The sequence below is a fragment of the Delphinapterus leucas genome, chromosome 16 (assembly GCF_059928025.1).
Source record: "Delphinapterus leucas isolate spDelLeu-1000000601 "Yukka" chromosome 16, BTC_Dleu_Yukka2, whole genome shotgun sequence".
In the NCBI taxonomy this organism is placed as follows: Eukaryota; Metazoa; Chordata; class Mammalia; order Artiodactyla; family Monodontidae; genus Delphinapterus; species Delphinapterus leucas.
The window spans coordinates 50700165-50719796 of NC_143144.1; the positions used below are offsets into that span (position 1 = coordinate 50700165).

Sequence of the window (19632 nt, forward strand, 5' to 3'; positions counted from 1 at the left end):
TAAATCTCATGTAAACCCAGTAAGATTGTTGTTATATCCTGCTTGTTTAGACGGTAGGTATTTGTTTTCTTCTAAAAAATGAAAAGAGTCACTTCTAACTTCTAATAAATGTTAGTCTTGGACTGAACAAAACTTACAAGGAAAAGTATCTCTTGTAATGAAGAGCTAAGTGGACAAAAGGGATGACTTTTTTCTGAATATTTTCTATCATTAGAATACTTTGCATTCTAAATAGGACTCCTGTTGAAGTTGGGAAGTGTACTTGTGGATGAAAATATTAGATTTGGTACATAAAATATTCTGGTAGGTTATTTAAAACAACACTCGCAGAACATAGACAGTGGGGAGAAACACAAAGTTCAATAAAATCTACAGGATTAAGTGCCCTGGTACACAACCACATGGGAGCCTCCCCTCTGAGAACCACTTTCTCAGATTGTAGGATTCTTTATTGGCCTACCAATCTCTTGGAGCATATGTTGTTTAAGTTTGTCTTTTGTGTTCCATTTTGTTGAATCATTAATTTTGAAGGCAAACTTTTGCCAGATAGAAATTTGTTTGTGACAGTGATCCTAAAATGTTGAAGGAAGGAAGGAGAGAGGAAGGGAGGGAGGGAGGAAGGAAGGAAGGAAAAGGGGAAAGGAAGAAGGAGGAAGGAAAAAAAGAAAGAAAGAAATGCAGCTTTGTTCAACTGAAAGTATTCTACACAGGGGTCTAGTTTAATGCTTGTCTCGTGGCTTTGTAACTCTTTCTTGTACATTCTAAAATTGATGAAGACTAGTTAACATTATCTAAGGATTTAAGTACATTTACTATATATGAAAAGGACACAGTCATCAGACATAACAACTGCTAACTATTCAGGGTCGGCTGAACATCATTTAGATAGCCCTAGTTACTCGGGTTTTTAAAATACATGTCTGCAAACTTGTATTATGCTCAAGAGTGATTTTATATAACAACGACAGGACTTTACAGGTACGTATATACACTGCTTTATTATTTGTCAGATTGTTTACTACATAGTATAGTAGCATATATTGATCCTTTACAACTTAGGGTGCACCTTCAATTTCCCATTCTGGAAAAGGGAAGAGCTTGGATACATTATACCTAAGGGCCTTAGCACTTACTAACCCTAACTCTTCCCCATACCAGCCTGGTTTGCTCTATTTCTTCTTCGGGTTCCTACTCCAATGTTACCTCATCACGCAAAGACCTGCCCAGCACTTCCTATCCCCCTTACCTATTTATTTTCTCCACTTATTGCCATTTGATATACTCCATAATCACTTATTTGATTATTGACCATCTCCCTGCACTAGAATATAAGCTCCAGGAAGGCAGGGGCTTTGTTTTGTTCATAACAGTACTTGTTGCATTGATAGAGTATGATAAATACTTGTTGAATGAGAATGAATGCTTGGGAAAGAGAATGATAAAACCTATTCATCCTCACAAACTTTGGAAGGATCAGGGCATATCACTTACTGACAGACGGGCTACAGGAAGAGATCTGTCTTCAATTGTCTTCACTTTGGCCAAGACTGAGCATGGAAATAGAAGGCAGGCCATATAATACTTTCTTTTATAGATGGCCAGGCTGTTAGGCAAATACTCCAAACTTGCTCCCTGCACCAGTCTGTTCATTAGGCTCCAGAAACCTCCTGAAGGAGCAGAGGCTCCTTTATCTTGGCTGTAATAAGATATGACCTTTCTCAGTTCAGAAACTTGAGAAACACACTTGCTCGTGGCCAACACAGATTGAGTAACTTTCTGGAATCCAGGGCATTACCCAAGAGGAGGGACGGAGACTTTGATGGAGCTTGCTTAAATGTCCCAGGTCACCTTGGTACACTTCAGGTTCCCTAGTCGAGATGGACACAGAGGACATCCTTGAGGGACCTGGGGAGCTCACAGCACTAGGGGTGGGTCAGCACTTCCTGAATCAGAATTGAGCCGACACCCAGCTCTCACCTAGGGGACGGTATTTAGCACCTCTTCATCTCTCTTTAGCTTTAGTTTCCTTATCCGCCTAAACACCTTACTGCCACTTTCTGAAAATGATGAAACTGAGGCCCACAGGAGGGACATGTCTTGCCCAGTCACCCAGCTAGTTAAATGCAGAAACAGCACTAGAATTCAGGATCAGTGCTTTTTCATTTATGAATTTGAACTTAATTTTCATGCCCCTGGATCTCAACTTTCTCAGTTTCAAAACTCTTCAATCACTGGGTCCCTTTAGTGGGAAAAAGATCCCATGGATCATTTAAGTAAGTGGCAGTGTCAGATTCTGCTGGCAAGGGAAAGGCGACACAGGAGGAAAAGCCAAAACCTGAATATAATCAATCTGACTTGATATAATGCTCTAGGGCTCTATTGCCAGCTCTTGTAGAAACTACTTATCAATGAGATAAATGATGTTACTTTTGATGATGCAAATAAAATTTGCAATTATAGCTTTATTAAGTACCATGAATAATGCATTGATTTATTAATTTATTCATTAATGATAAACTTTCTGGCGAGACTAATCCCCACATCTTCCAACCCTTCCTTCTCCTATGTTCAATCACTACTGTTAATTGAATTTTCTTTATTTTCTCTATCTATTGTTTCTCTTTCTTCTCATTTTATTCCCTGTGAGATGAAGCTAGACAGTATCGAGATTATCTTGACTGTAGAAATGGGGAAATTGGAACACATAGGTGTTAGGGATTGCTTAACAAAGAGAAAGTTAGGACTCCATGTCACTCATCCATATCTTCCACTTAGCCAACTTTGTCAAATCTAAAGAAGCAACACTGCCAGTCAGGATATAGTATTATTCTTATTATGTAGAGCCATACTCCCTAAATCATATTCACCAATAATGCAATTCACCTCCAAATAATGTCAAAGATTTCATTTTTGTTTGTGAGCAAAACTTCTGAAGGACATTCATAAAACACAAATGATACAGAGCAAATGGGTAGAAAGAAGTAATCATTTTTAGTAAGATGCGTAGAAAGCCTTTCCTGCAGGCCTCAGTCTATATATCTATGAAACTGGCACAGTGATTATGGTTTTCATGAAACATAAGAGTCTGTGGAAAACTAAAATACTTCAGAAGGGGATTTACATCACCTCGTCTTTGGCATATTGTGCAGAAGTAATTGTAACAAAAATGATGAGGACGGCCAATATGTATTGAGCACTAAGGGCTGGGTACATATTATCTCATTCAATCCTTCATGTAACAACCCTATGAGGCAGAAACTATTTTTACTCTCCTATAGATGAGGAAACTGAGGCACAGAGGGGTGAAGTAAGCTTGTCCAAAGTCCCAAGCCTAGTGGTCAGGTTCTTCCATAAAAGATGCCATGATCATGGCCATGGGAGAGGTTTTCTTTCTTTCTCTAAGAGGTGGTTTTGTTGTTTGCAGGGGGGTAAAGCGGACCTACCGTTCTGAAGTCCTCTTCGAACTTAAAAGCCCCGCCTCCCGTGGCACAGAGAGTGGTGTGGAGGCTGGAGAAGTTCTTCTCGCTGCCCATCTGGATGAACCTGTGCATCGCGCAGCTGGGAAAGCGGATGAAATGCAGGTTCCCCTTCCGCCCACACATGGTCAAGTTTTTCAGTTCCAGGTGAACGTCTCGGATCCCGGTTTTCCCGTAAGCCGTGTTCGAAGTCAAATACTTCCTGATGCTCTTCAGGTTCTCCACTTCCTCTTGTTCCTCTTCAGCTGTAATATCCTTCGGTTCAAAGTAGACCAATTTAACCAGCGTCCCACCGATATCCATGCCGAACCACGGGAACGCTAGCGGACAGAAAGACAGAGTGCCCTTGAATTCTGGACAAAGAAATGGGCCGCCTTTGAATAGTCAATAATGAAATGCAGTGGTGTTGCATCTATGGCTGCATTTACCATGCAGTTTACCTGAATTCAACTATAGGTGCCTAAAAGAAGAGACAGGCGAGGAGAAATTCACACTTTAAATGGTGTCCATGATTCTGCCTACATTTCATTCAGAATCGGCCTCGGAATTGAGTATGAGATGAGAATAAGATTCCCTAAGCCAGTCTCAATTCCCACGTGGTTCTCAGGGCTCCAGAATCTCACCAAATAGAGTTAACTCCCATACTTAAAGATACATATTTTGCATACACTCTGGCTCCCAAATGCTATTTTATCAGAATCTCAGCCAAAGAAAACAGTGATCTGTTCTGATGCCAGAGGAAACGCTGGCTATGCTAAGTGTACCAAGAGATGGTACGTTGACCTCTACGCCTCACGGTGTCTTCCTAGCTCATTCTTCGATGATCATTTTTACAGCATTCAATTTTTGCCTTCATGAGCTGACTTTATATGACATGACTCCACTGCTTTAAACTACAGAATAAATAGGAAAGAGAAAGGAGAGAGAGTGGGCTGTGAGAGCTGAGGGGCACACATGATGATCCCTATGGCGACAGGATTCTCAGAAGAACAGCTTGAGCTACAACTCATTTCTTTCTTTATTAAGGAGAGAAACTCTCTCCATCTCAAATGGCCCGCCCAGAAGTCCTCACCTCACCCATGTGTCCTCTGCCACAGATTCTGATTTAATTCGGAGGGAGGATCTAGGCATGAGCATTTTTTTTTTTTTTTTACGTTCCCCAGAGGTTCCAACTTGCAGGCTTGCAAACAGCTAAGCCACAAGAACCATGACCACTGAGAGTCAAGCCCACAAATAGCATAGCTCCTGACCAGGTCTGCAACACAAAGGCATGTTTTGTCTGCAACACAAAGGCATGTTTTGTGTTTTATATTTATATATATATATATTTTGCAGTACGCGGGCCTCTCACTTGTTGTGGCCTCTCCCGTTGCGGAGCACAGGCTCCGGACGCGCAGGCTCAGCGGCCATGGCTCGTGGGCCTAGCCGCTCCGTGGCATGTGGGATCTTCCCGGACCGGGGCACGAACCCGTGTCCCCTGCATCGGCAGGCGGACTCTCAACCACTGCGCCACCAGGGAAGCCCTGTGTTGTATTTTTATATATAAATATATATTTATATTTTAATCTGCTGGAGAGGCTTATCTATGACAAAATGAATTTCCATCGTAATTATTTTTATTGTTATTACAGAACGGGCTGAGCTCCCTGAACAGGCTGACTTTATTTAGAGGCAACCTGGAAAGTTAACGCTGGGCTGTCATATGTTCTGTAATGAACACAGAGCAAACCCAAGTGGGAATCCAAAATTTGGAGTCTCCCTTTTCACCTTCCTCAGCAGACTCCATGGGCTAAAGCTGAAACTTCTATTAAAACTGAGTCTAAAGACTCAAGAAAAGTGGCTTCTTTCAAAAAGCTTATTTTATTCAGCCCTAGAGAACATCCATTTGAGCCCTGGTCAAACTGTGCACATTACACCTAGAGATTACACTGCCAGGAACATACCTGGGACCTAGAGGGCTTCTTTTTTCTAGGCAGCCCCACTATTAAGGTCTCTTCATGGGTACACTGGGGAGGGAGGAGGAAGGAGTACATAGGAGGAAGCCATTCCTGAACAGAATCTTCTCTCCTGTGCTTCCCTGTTGTCATTTTAGCTGTGATCCAAGCCAGCTGCTCCACACTTAGTAAGCAGTAACTCTAATGGTATAGAAAAATAAAACCTCAAACTCCCAAAAAGATTAAGAGCAGCAAATGCCACTGACAAGACCAATTTAACAAATGTCCTATTATCTTTGCAGAAGTTTGCAAAGCAAATCCCACACAGCCCAGTGTAGGGTGGGAAGCTTGCTTATCCAGCCTAGCAGGAGAGAATAGAAAACTGGAAACAGTTTATCCCTATCTCACAGATGACATTTCTTGGTCCATTCTCTAAAAATTACTGTCAGCATGGCCCACAGTGTAGGTAGTAGGTAAATCCTTGATTTAGAATTCAGACCAATTGCTTCCCAGAAGCAGCAGCCAGTAACTAGCTCACATTAACTCCCTCCACCTCCCTGGATCTCAATTTCCTTATCTGTGAAAGGAGTGGACTGCATAAGAATGGCCTCCAGTTCCCTCCCTCCCATAAACTTTCCTTGGATTTTTAAAGAAACACACACAAAAAATCGCAACTACCCCTAATCACACAGGCCATCCAGAGCCGTAGTTTTAAACCCCACTGAAATACGCTATAGTACATCAACAGGTGCCCAGGCTATGCAATTGGGGCTGCAGGTGTAATCCATTCTCATCAAAGTAGGAAAGACGTACTACTGGATAGGATGGGGGAAGGGTATTCTGGAACATTGCTAGGATAACTATTTTTGAAAGACAACAACATCTATTAAACATCTAGCAACATCTATTAAAATTAAAAGTACACATACATTTTAAATGCAGTTACTCCCTCTCTTGGACCATATTAGAAAAAGGACCAGTATTCAAGGACGGGTATAAGGAAGTTCACTGCACCCCTTACAGTGGCCAAATTTAAGAAAAACAAAAAAGCAAGATCAAGACAAATTGGAAACAATGTGCATACCCTTTAACAGAGAAACTTCAATAAAGCATGACTTCCAAACCATGGAATATTAGGCAGACATTAAAAAGAATGAATGAGATCTATACTAACTGCCTAGAGGGATACACCCCCAATCTTCTGTTAATGAGAAAAGCAAGAGATACCTAGAAGTGTAAATAATTTATTAACCCCATCTGGTTTCAAAAAAAAGTAGGGGAGGGAGGGAGGAAAGAAAGGAGGAAGGGAGGGATGAAGGACAGCAGGCAGGCAGGTGGAAAGAAGACCCTTAAGTGTTTATGATTTTATGAGCCCACAGGAAGGTACAGAGGGCCACCCCTTCAGGTTGTTAATATTGTCAGAGGGTGGCAGGATAAGCAGGTTTTATAGGTAGAGGTTAGAAGTCAGGGGAGAGGATGAGAAAATTCTATACTTAGAACTTGCAGTATATAAAGAAGTAAAAAAAATAAGAATTCAGTGATAATGGAAAATAGGAGACACCTTAGCACAGAATGGACAGAATAAGTTGTGTGTAACCCAGAAAAGCCCCTACATGGCCTTTATTTGGTTGGATATTGTTAAGTACAGGAAACTGAAAAGAGGTCTCACTTTTTAAAATGCATCAGGGGACAGCTAAGCATTTTATAAGTTATTTACAATTCCAGTTTCTTCTTCCTGCTTCACCTCCTGCGCAGTTTTGAGCCATTTCAAAGCTTTTGTTAGCAGCTCAGCAAAACAGGGGGGGAAAAGTGTAGAGTTTTGGAAATTCAGTTAAATGTCATATCAGCAGTTTGGGTTAAGGTAAAAGGGAGCAAGGATTGGAAAACTATAGTTTGAATGGCAATAGAAATTGCTTTCACTTACCTATATTCATTTCTTACCTTCATGAAAAATTAAATGCTCTTCTATTCACATTTTAATGCTTTTATAGGACACTGTCATATTTTAAATGTTCAGTTTTATTTATCTTCCTGATATCAAGGTCTACCTAAACTACACTTCCCGTTTACGAGCTGTGGATGGGGACAGAAGAGAAGGGGAAAGAAGAAATCCCAATGTAGCTATAATCCATGACTCACGCTTTCTTTAATCCAGGGTATGCAGATGCTTTGATAAGTTCAGCTGAACCACTAAGGGCCTGTTCTGTGTTTGCCAGAAGTGATGCTCGTTCTAGATACAGAATGTCTGCATTCACCCTTTACTCCTCCCTTTTAAACCCAGATGCCTTTTTTAGTTCAGAAGTCTCTAGATCAAGAGGACCCACATCCAGAGTTGATGTCAAAATGACCCCCTAATTTAGTGCCAACTGTGCATCATCCAGGTGCTGTGACTGGGTGGGACTGTGGGGTTCTCTCCTTTGGGGAGGGGATGACTGTTTCACCTGCAGGAGGGGCAGCAAGCCAAATATCTGGTAATCAGAAGAGCAAACTGTGGTTGTCATTAGGGCTGCTGCTTCCCTTGCTTCCTGGCCCATGGGGTCAGACTACAGTTCCTGGCCATTTCTGAATGGAGCCGGGCAATGTGCTTCATCTGGACAGTGAGTTAGGAATGGAAATGGTGTGTGTCACTTTCAGGCAAGAGTACTTACGGCTAGTGTCAGACCTTGCAGAACTCTTTCTCTGTTACCGTGACCACCAAAATTAAAGATAATGATTGCTCCATCAGCCAGGATGCAGAGTCAAGACGAGCCATATTGGAACCCCAGCTGCCCATCAATGAACTTACAGTGCGAAGGAGAAATAAACCTTTGTTGTTTTAAGGTACTGAGATTTGGAGGTTGTTACCGCAGGATGATCTTGCCTGTCCTGACTAGTATACTTTCCATCAAAATCTTTGGCTGTTTTTTTCCCTGGAGCCTTCCCTCTCCTGCAGAACCAGATCCAGGGACTGCCAGTATCGCTGATAAACATGTGGTAGCCGAGTGTTAATAAAAGGGTACGTAGGCTCTGTTGCATTTACTTGTGTAAAAATTTCTGGAAACACAAACCTGAACTGGCAGTCTGATAGTAGTTAAAGCCCTGAAATAAATCTGTATTCTACATAGTGTGGTGAAAATATTTAAAAATTTTATTGGTAGTCAATGGCTTTAAGACAAAGCCTGTTTCTTAAAGACCTTTTTAGAACACTAGAATAGTCTCTGAGGGGCACTTAAATATATATAACATCTTTACCGGAGTATAATTGCTTCACAATGAAGGACACTTATGCTTCTTGCAGTAAATTTCAAGGGTTACACAGTGAATTCCAAATAGCATAAATGAGTAAAGACTGAGAAAAAACCAAAACCAAAATCAAAAACAAAACAACCACACACAAACAGAGAGAAAAGGTTTCCTACAAGTCAAGGAAACAATCTTAAAGAGCTAAGGGGGCCTGACATGAGAAAATCTACCTCCTCTCAAACAACCGGCCACAGAGCTTTAGGGTATTCCTAGTGCAGCAAGTTTCCCTACCATCGGTATGTCTTCCTGTGTGTAAAGTAGGTGCCCAGTGCTCAAGATTAGCTCCTCTGTGCACGGGTCTGACTCAGCAACCTGCTGCTGTCATGGACAGTTTTCCCTAGGTTCACCAACTTGAAATTTGTTATAATAGTTGTGAACAGGAAGCAAAAGGACTGCATTTCTTTCCCCACTATTTGTTAATAGGTTTGTTAAGCAAACTAATAAATAGGTGGAAAAGATGTTTGAAGATGATGTGTGATCAACAGAGAAAAGAGACTTTTCAAGCACTTTGGAGATATTTTTACACTATGTGAATACTGACTGTGTTCAAGTTGCCTAAGGATCTCTGCAAGTTAAAAACAACCACAACAACTTTAACTTAGATCCAAGTGTGTAATACAAACTGTATTTCTTTAAAAATTTCCTGAGTGCTAGCCTTCCCTTCACTATGTCTAAATTTGGTTGATAGTATAGTGAAATTCTTTGCTAATATATTCATAGAAACATTGAACTTTAAGAGGTAGAAGGGACCTTTGGTGGAGTTCAACACCCTGTTTACAGATAAGAAAATCAAGGTTTAGAAAGATCAAGGAATTACCCAAGGTCAGTCACAGTAGGTAACAGAACCTATTTTTAGTTTCGTGAGCAACAAATTCCCCATTTCGCACCGCTAGTCTGAGTTGCCTGTCACTTGCAAGAGATAGAATGATTGTGGGTAAGTTTCTTTCTTGAGCCATTTACTAATCTGTAAGATGGAGGTAGACTAACCCAACTAACTAAAGTTCCGTCTGGTTCTCATATTCTATCATCCTAAATACACACACACAAAGTTCTCCAAAACCGTACTTTTAACAGCTTAAAACGTAACAGTTGAGACCCTAAGAACTATTTAAGGACCTTGAAGAAAATGGTAAATGTAAAATTTAATAAAAGGGTTTTCATAACATTGTGAAGAAACCCATAATTACTGCACACAGAGCAATCTGCTAAACATTAAATACTCTTATGCAAAGAAACCTGAATCATGGTTTCTTTCAAATTAATGCATACCAGATTTCTTTAGTTTATATTTCAGTCACATGGCAAGGATACAAGAACACAAGCGCTTACAGAGTACTAATGGGAATATAAACTGTTGCAATCCTTCCTCTGCACTATTTGGAAATATGCATCAAAAAGTTCCAGATTCCTATGCCCTTTGATACATTAGTTCCACTTTACCCTAAAGAAATAATTATGCATGCATTTAAAAATTTATCTTACAAAAATCATTAAAGTTTTACTAATAATGAGGATGTGAAATTCAATGTCCAAAAATAGAAGGCTGGTTAAATAAATGATTATCCACTAACACAAAGGAACAATACATCACCATTAAAATCATTTTGTAGGATGGAAATTAATGATGTAAGGAGAATGTTCATCATATACTGTTAGGTGAAAAGTGTGGATGATTAAATGGTACATTTCATACGATTACAATTTTGTATAAAAATTAAACAGCTATTGTTCGCAGAAAACAAGACTAGAAACTTCAGGCCAAAATGTTAACAGGCATTATGTATAGTGGATTAAGGTGTTTTTCTTCTTCTGGCTTTGCTGATATGATGTTTTTCAATTTTTTACAGTCAATATGTTGAATCTTCATAATCAGAGTTATTTTAGAATTCTCAAACAAAAACTTCTCTGTAACGATGCAAAAGAAAAAAAAACTGTTTTAATTTTGCTTCAGTGAGCAGAGAGCAGATCTGTGGTCTTGTCCATGAAAAAAAGTATGCCTGCATTCCTCATCTCAACAGTTCCTTCCTGTCTCAAGCAATATTCTGCCCATCTCAAGCCTGTTACCGAAATCCAAGATGGCAATATAAAAAAGATGTGGTACATATATACAATGGCATACTACTCAGTCATAAAAAAAGAATTAAATGTTGCCATTTGCAACAACATGGATGGACTTGGAGGGCATTATGCTTAGTGAAATAAGTAAAACAGAGAAAGACAAATACTGTATGCTATCATATGTGGAATCGAAAAAATAAAACAAACTAGTGAATATAACAAAAAAGAAACAGACTCACAGATATAGAGGACAAACTAGTGGTTACCAGCGGGGAGAGGGAAGAGGAGAGGGGCAAGACAGGGGTAGGGAAGTGAAAGGTACAAACTATTAGGTATAAAATAAGCTACAAGGATATATTGTACAGCACATGGAATATAGCCAAGATCTTGTAATAACTATAAATGGACTAAAACCTTTAAAAATTGTGAATCACTATATTGTACACCTGCAACTTATATAATATTGTACAGCAACTATACTTCAATTTAAAAAGTTTAAAAAAAAAAAAAAAGAATGACAGGGGAAGCCTGACACCCAAGAGCAGAGTCCTTTAGCCAGTTAGATGCTTGACATCACCAGGGCTCCTTCAGGTAGAAAGAGACCTGAATTACTCCCTTATTGTCAAGGCAAAACCTGTATGTTAAACTTGGCAATTCAAAACACAGTTAAGGAAGCACAGGTATGTTTGTGGGGATGGATCACCACAGGAAAGGCTACATACCCCCGTGTGACAGTAACCCTTCTTCCACTGACACAGCCTCAGATGCCCATCAACTTTCTCCCTCTCACCCGGACAAGGGTGGGAACAAAAGGGCTGATCATAGTATCACATGGGTAAGAGCAAAAGGATAGTGAGGATTCCTTTCAGAACTCCCGAGACAAGTAGAAGTATTATCACATCAGCCTCCAGGACTAACTTCTGGATTTCACCACCTCTGCCATGCAGGCCCAAATTAACTGTTAGGCACAATGGGCTCGGTGCCTATAGTATTTTTAAGCCATCACGAAAATATTGCAATTTCTTTTAAAATCAGAAGAAAATATATGAATTTTCAGGTCAAAGAAAATGTTGTAATACATCTTATCAACACATCCATCTTTATATCAAAAGAGTCGTAAAATACAATTTTTATTTCTTTTTTATGGAGCAAGGGGCCCCGCAAAGGCAAAAGTGCCTGAGGTCTATGAAAGTTAACCTGTTTATATTCTGCTCTACACCCAACCCCAGGTTAGAAATGACAATACGCGACCAGAGTTTACTTTGTGTGTATAATTTGAACTGGATCTCTACAATTTGTTTACAATTCTATTTCCGGAAAGCAACTTCCATTTTAGTATTTTATGCAACTAAACTTTAAAGTCAAATGTTTTAATTATCTTTATTTTTTAAAACTGGCTGTATTCAACCACAATGTTTCTCAAATTTGCCTCATCATAAAAACCATCAAGGGCACTTGTTAAAAATATAGACTCCCTGGGACTTCCCTGGCGGTCCAAAAGACTCTGCACTTCCACTGCAGTGGGTGTGGGTTGATCCCTGGTCGGGGAAATAAGATCCCACATGCCGTGAGGTGTGGCCAAAACGTTAAAAAACAAAACAAAACAAAAATTCCTAGGCCACTGCCTGGAGAGCCCAAAGCAGTAGGACTGGAGAAAATGTTTTCAAAGAGGGGCCCCTGGAATTCTCACAGGTCAAGCTCAAAACCACAGTTCTAGCTGAATCGCAATGAATGCTCTAAGTAGCTGGACCACTATTTGAAAGTGACAATCAGAGTTTGAATGAGCTGCCTTTGCTCCTAACTGCCAGGGAACTCAGGCTGCCAGCTGAGGGCAATGCACGGTAATTACCCAGCTGACATCCCATTCCCAGGAGGGACTTGGGAACAACTTATCACTTGTTAATTAAATTATTTCTGGGCAATTTATAACATGAGTGCCACAGGTGATTTTCACATCTTAAATACAGCTTCTGAAGTTTCCAGTTATCATTCATCTGGGACTAAACCCCACGGATATGGGTCTAGAAATGTTCCATATATAATTAAATTTCATCCATGTGCTCTTCTCTCCCAGTGACTCCCATTTTTAAAAATTTAATTTAATTAATTTATTTTTTATGCAGCAGGTTCTTATTAGTTACCTATTTTATACATATTAGTGTATATATGTCAATCCCAATCTCCCAATTCATCCCACCACCCTCTCCCCCCACTTTCCCCACTTGAGGTCCATACGTTTGTTTTCTACATCTGTGTCTCTATTTCTGCCTTGTAATCTGTACCATTTTTCTAGATTCCACATATATGCGTTAACATACGATATTTGTTTTTCTCTTTCTGACTTACTTCACTCTGTATGATAGTCTCTAAGTCCATCCATGTCTCTACAAATGACCCAATTTCATTACTTTTTATGGCTAATATTCCATTGTATATTTGTGCCACATCTTCTTTATCCATTCATCTGTCAGTGGGCATTTAGGTTGCTTCCATGTCCTGGCTATTGTAAATAATGCTGCAATGAACATTGGGGTGCAGGTGTCTTTCTGAATTATGGTTTTCTCTGGGTATATGCCCAGGAGTGGGATTGCTGGGTCATATGGTAGTTCTATTTTTAGTTTTTTAAGGAACCTCCATACTGTTCTCCATAGTGGCTGTATCAATTTACATTCCCAACAGTGCAAGAGGGTTCCCTTTTCTTCACACCCTCTCCAGCTTTGGTGTTTGTAGATTTTCTGATGATGCCCATTCTAACCGGTGTGAGGTGATACCTCATTGTACTTCTGGTTTGCATTTCTCTAATAATTAGTGATGTTGAGCAGCTTTTCACGTGCCTCTTGGGCATCTGTATGTCTGCTCTGGAGAGATGTCTATTTAGGTCTTCTGTCCATTTTTTGATTGGGTTGTTTGTTTTTTTAATATTGAGCTGCATGAGCTGTTCATATATTTTGGAGATTAATCCTTTGTCCGTTGATCTGTTGGCAAATATTTTCTACCATTCTAAGGGTTGTCTTTTCGTTTTGTTTATACTTTCCTTTGCTGTGCAAAAACTTTTAAGTTTCATTAGGTCCCATTTGTTTATTTTTGTTTTTATTTCCCTTACTCTAGGAGGTGGGTCAAAAAGGATCTTGCTGTGACTTATGTCAAAGAGTGTTCTTCCTATGTTTTCCTCTAAGAGTTTTATAGTGTCTGGTCTTACATTTAGGTCTTTAATTCATTTTGAGTTTATTTTTGTGTATGGTGCTAGGGACTAATTTCATTCTTTTATATGTAGCTGTCCAGTTTTCCCAGCACCACTTATGAAGAGACTGTCTTTTCTCCATTGTATATCCTTGCCTCCTTTATCATAGATTAGTTGACCATAGGTGCGTGGGTTTATCTCTGGGCTTTCTATCCTGTTCCATTGATCTATATTTCTGTTTTTGTGCCAATGCCATACTGTCTTGATTACGGTAGCTTTGAAGTCAGGGAGTCTGATTCCTTCAGCTCCACTTTTTTCCCTCAAGACTGCTTTGGCTATTCGGTGTGTTTTGTGTCTCCATAGAAATTTTAAGTTTTTTTGTTCTAGTTCTGTAAAAAATGTCACTGGTAATTTGATAGGGATTGCATTGAATTTGTAGATTGCTTTGGGTAGCATAGTCATTTTCACAATATTGATTCTTCCAATCCAAGAACATGGTATATCTCTCCATCTGTTTGTGTCATCTTTGATTTCTTTCATCAGTGTCTTATAGTTTTCTGAGTACAGGTCTTTTACCTCCTTAGGTAGGTTTATTCCTGGGTACTTTATTCTTTTTGTTGCAATGGTGAATGGGATTGTTTCCTTAATTTCTCTTTCTGATCCTTCGTTGTTAGTGTATAGGAATGCAAGAGATTTCTGTGCATTAATTTTGTATCCTGCAACCTTACCAAATTCATTGATTAGCTCTAGTAGTCTTCTGGTGGCATCTTTAGGATTCTCTATGTATAGTATCATGTCACCTGCTAACAGTGACAGTTTTACTTCTTTTTGAATTTGTATTCCTTTTCTTTCTTTTTCTTCTCTGATTGCCGTGGTTACGACTTCCAAAACTATGTTGAACAATAGTGGTGAGAGTGGACATCCTTGTCTTTTTCCTCATCTTTGAGGAAATACTCTCAGTTTTTCACCATTGAGAATGATGTTTGCTGTGGGTTTGTCATATATGGCTTTTCTTATGTTGTGGTAGGTTCCCTCTGTGCCCACATTCTGGAGAGTTTTTATCATAAATGGTGTTGAATTTTGTCAAAAGCTTTTTCTGCATCTATTGAGACTATCATATGGTTTTTATTCTTCAATTTGTTAATACGGTGTATCACATTGATTGTGATATTGAAGAATCCTTGCATCCCTGGGATAAACCCCACTTGATCATGGTGTATGATCCTTTTAATGAGTTGTTGGGATTCTGTGTGCTAGTATTTTGTTGAGGATTTTTGCATCTATATTCATCAGTGATATTGGTCTGTAATTTTCTTTTTTTGTAGTATCTTTGTCTGGTTTTGGTATCAGAGTGATGGTGGCCTCGTAGAATGAGTTTGGGAGTGTTCCTTCCTCTGAAATTTTTTGGAAGAGTTTGAGAAGGGTAAGTGTTAGCTCTTCTCTAAATGTTTGATAGAATTCACCTGTGAAGCCATCTGGTCCTGGACTTTTGTTCATTGGAAGATTTTTAATCACAGCTTCAATTTCATGACTTGTGACTGGTCTGTTCATATTTTCTATTTCTTCTTGGTTCAGTCTTGGAAGGTTATACGTTTCTAAGAATTTGTCCATTTCTTCCAGGTTATCCATTTTATTGGCATAGAGTTGCTTGTAGTAGTCTATTATGATGCTTTGTATTTCTGTGGCGTCCACTGTAACTTCTCCGTTTTCATTTCTAATTTTATTGATTTGCATCCTCGCATCCTCTCCCTCTTTTTTCCTTTTTTTTTTTTTGTTGGTACGCGGGCCTCTCACTGTTGTGGCCTCTCCCGTTGCAGAGCACAGGCTCCGGATGCGCAGGCTCAGCAGCCATGATTCACGGGCCCAGCCCCTCCGCGGCATGTGGGATCTTCCTGGACCGGGGCACGAACCCGTGTTCCCTGCATCGGCAGGCAGACTCTCAACCACTGCGCCACCAGGGAAGCCCTCCCTCTTTTTCTTGATGAGTCTGGTAAAGGTTTATCAATTTTGTTTATCTTTTCAGAGAACCAGCTTTTAGTTTTGTTGATCTTTGCTATCGTTTTCTTTGTTTCTATTGCATTTATTTCTGCTCTGATCTTTATGATTTCTTTCCTTCTATTAACTTTGGGTTTTGTTTGTTCTTCTTTCTCTAGTTCCTTTAGGTGTAAGGTTAGATTGCTTATTTGAGATTTTTCTTGTTTCTTGAGGTAGGATTGTATTAGTATAAACTTCCCTCTTAGAATTGCTTTTGCTGCATCCCATAGGTTTTGGATCATCATGTTTTCATTATAATTTGTCTCCAGCAAGTATAATCAAAATTTTTTAAATTTCCTCCTTGATTTCTTCAGTGATCTCTTGGTTATTTAGTAACGTACTGTTTAGCCTCTATGTGCTTGTGTTTTTTACATTTTTTTCCCTGTAATTGATTTCTAATCTCATAGCATCATGGTCAGAAAAGATGCTTGATATGATTTCAATTTTCTTAAATTTACTGAGGTTTGATTTGTGACCCAAGATGTGATCTATCCTGGAGAATGTTCCATGTGCACTTGAGGAGAAAGTGTAATCTGCTGTTTTTGGATGGAATGTCCTATAAATATCAATTAAATCTATCTGGTCTATTGTGTGATTTAAAGTTTGCGTTTCCTTTAATTTTCTGTCTGGATGATATGTCCACTGGTGTAAGTGAGGTGTTAAAGTCCCCCACTATTAGTATGTTGCTGTCGATTTCCTCTTTTACTTATTTTTTTTTTTTTGCAGTACGCAGGCCTCTCACCGCTGTGGCCTCTTCTGTTGCGGAGCACAGGCTCTGGACGTGCAGGCTTAGTGGCCACAGCTCACAGGCACAGCTGCTCCACGGCATGTGGGATCCTCCCGGACCGGGGCACGAACCCGTGTCCCCTGCATTGGCAGGCGGACTCTCAACCACTGCACCACCAGGGAAGCCCGATTTCCTCTTTTATAGATGTTAGCATTTGCCTTACACATTGAGGTATTACTATGTTGGGTGCATATATATTTATAACCGTTATATCTTCTTCTTGGATTGATCCCTTGATCATTACGTAGTGTCCTTCCTTGTCTCTTGTAACATTCTTTATTTTAAAGTCTATTTTATCTGATATGAGTATTGCTACTCCAGCTTTCTTTTGATTTCCATTTGTACAGAATATCTTTTTCCATCTCCTCACTTTCAGTCTGTCTGTGTCTGTAGGTCTGAAGTGCGTCTCTTTTAGACAGCATATATATGGGTCTTGTTTTTGTATCCATTCAGCGAGCCAGTGTCTTTTGCTTGGAGCAGTTAATCCATTCACGTTTAAGGTAATTATCAACATGTATGTTCCTATTACCATTTTCATAATTGTTTTGCATTTGTTTTTGTAGGTCTTTTTCTTCTCTTGTGTTTCCCACTTAGAGAAGTTCCTTTAGCATTTGTTGTAGAGCTAGTTTGGTGGTGGTGAATTCTCTTGGTTTTTGCTTGTCTGTAAAGCTTTTGATTTTTCTGTTGAATCTGAATGAGATCTTTGCTGGGTAGAGTAATCTTGGTTGTAGGTTCTTCCCTTTCATTACTTTAAATATATTGCGCCACTCCCTTCTGGCCTGTAGAGTTTCTGCTGAGAAATCAGCTGTTAACCTTACAGGAGTTCCCTTGTATGTTATTTGTCATTTTTCCCTTGTTGCTTTTAATAATTTTTCTTTGTCTTTAATTTTTGCCAATTTGATTACTATGTGTCTCGATATGTTTCTCCTTGGATTTATCCTGTATGGGACTCGCTGCACTTCTTGGACTTGGGTGGCTATCTCCTTTCCCATGTTAGGGAAGTTTTTTACTATAATCTCTTCAAATATTTTCTCTGGTCCTTTCTCTCTCTCTTCTTCTTCTGGGACCCCTATAATGCGAATGTTGTTGCGTTTAATGTTGTTCCAGAGGTCTTTTAGGCTGTCTTCATTTCTTTTCATTCTTTTTTCTTTATTCTGTTCCGCAGCAGTGACTTCCACCATTCTGTTTTGCAGGTCATTTATCCGTTCTTCTGCCTCAGTTATTCTGTTATTGATTCCTTCTAGTGTATTCTTCATTTCAGTTATTGCATTGTTCATCTCTGTTTGTTTGTTCTTTAATTCTTCTAGTGGTCGGTTCTTTAATTCTTCTAAGTCTTTGTTAAACATTTCTTGCATCTTCTTGATCTTTGCCTCCATTCTTCTTCTGAGGTCCTGGATCATCTTCACTATCATTGTTCTGAATTCTTTTTCTGGAAAGTTGCCTATCTCCAGTTTATTTAGTTGTTTTTGTGGGGTTTTATCTTGTTCCTTCATCTGGTACCTAGTCCTCTGCCTTTCCATTTTGTCTGTCTTTCTGTGAATGTGGTTCTCATTCCACAGGCTGCAGAACTGTAGTTCTTCTTGCTTCTGCCGTCTGCCCTCTGGTGGATGAGGCTATCTAAGAGGCTTGTGCAAGCTTCCTGATGGGAGGGACTGGTGGTGGGCAGAGCTCAGTAAAACTTCAATGCACTTGTCTGCTGATGGGTGGGGCTGGGTTCCCTCCCTGTTGGTGGTTTGGCCTGAGGCGACCCAGTACTGGAAGCTACCTGGCTCTTTGGTGGGGCTAATGGCAGACTCTAGGAGGGCTCACACCAAGCAGTACTTCCCAGAATTTCTGCTGCCAGTGTCCTTGTCCTCAAGGTGAGCCACAGCCACACACACCCCCATCTCTGCAAGCGACCCTCCAACACTAGCAGGTAGGTCTGGTTCAGTCTCCCCTGGAGTCACTGCTCCTTCCCCTGGGTCCCGATGTGCACACTACTTTGTGTGTGCCCTCCAAGAGTGGAGTCTCTGTTTCCCCCAGTCCTGTTGGAAGTCCTGCAATCAAGTCCCACTAGCCTTCAAAGTCTGATTCTCTAGGAATTGCTCCTCCCGTTGCTGGACCTCCAGGTTGGGAAACCTGACGTGGGGCTCAGAACCTTCACTCCAGTGATTGGACTTCTGTGGTATAATTGTTCGCCAGTTTGTGAGTCACCCACCCAGCAGTTATGGGATTTGATTTTATTGTGATTGCGGCTGTCCTACCACCTCATTGCGGCTTCTCCTTTGTCTTTGGATGTGGGGTATCTTTTTTTTTTTTTTTTTTGGATGTGGGGTATCTTTTTGGTGAGTTCCAGTGTCTTCCTGTTGATGATTGTTCAGCAGTTAGTTGTGATTCCAGTGCTCTTGCAAGAGGGAGTGAGCGCATGTCCTTCTACTCTGCCATCTTCAACCAATCTCTCCCAGTGACTCCCATTTTAAAGGCAACCAGGCATTCTTCCATAAAGAAGAGCGCTCTGGCAACAGTACTCATGTATTTAGGTCAGGCAGGCAGATACTCTTTGATTTGCAACCCATGGCACAGACAACCACATGAAATCAGAAGAACACACAGATACAACGACATAAAAGCTATGTCACTTTTTTTTTGTAGGTTAAGATTTGGGAGGAACAAAAGGTCTTGCAGGGCGCCATTCTGGTGGCACCAATAAATGTATTCTTAGCTTGGGTCTGGGCCAGGAGTTAGCAGGACCAAGTTGGAGGCAGACATGAGGGGACCCAAAATGTCAAAGCCATGAGGTTAAAACAAACTTTTCCTCGAGTCTCTTCCTCAAGTCCCTGAGAGGCTCAGTGAGGTGCAGTTTCTTTCCCAAGGTCCCAGAGCCTCTTTATGCCAACTTCT

The 19632-nt window shown here is 40.2% G+C and overlaps 1 protein-coding gene across 2 annotated transcripts in view; it reads right to left on the minus strand.

Annotated features, from left to right (window-relative positions):
• Positions 1-19632, minus strand: part of PANK1 (pantothenate kinase 1) — a 111456-nt gene that overhangs the window by 23870 nt on the left and 67954 nt on the right. For both annotated transcript variants that reach the window (XM_089897905.1, XM_022569379.3), the window contains one exon: positions 3444-3796. In XM_089897905.1, the coding sequence (XP_089754031.1) occupies positions 3444-3779 (336 nt within the window). In that variant the 5' untranslated portion in view covers positions 3780-3796. The remainder of the gene's footprint in view (positions 1-3443; positions 3797-19632) is intronic.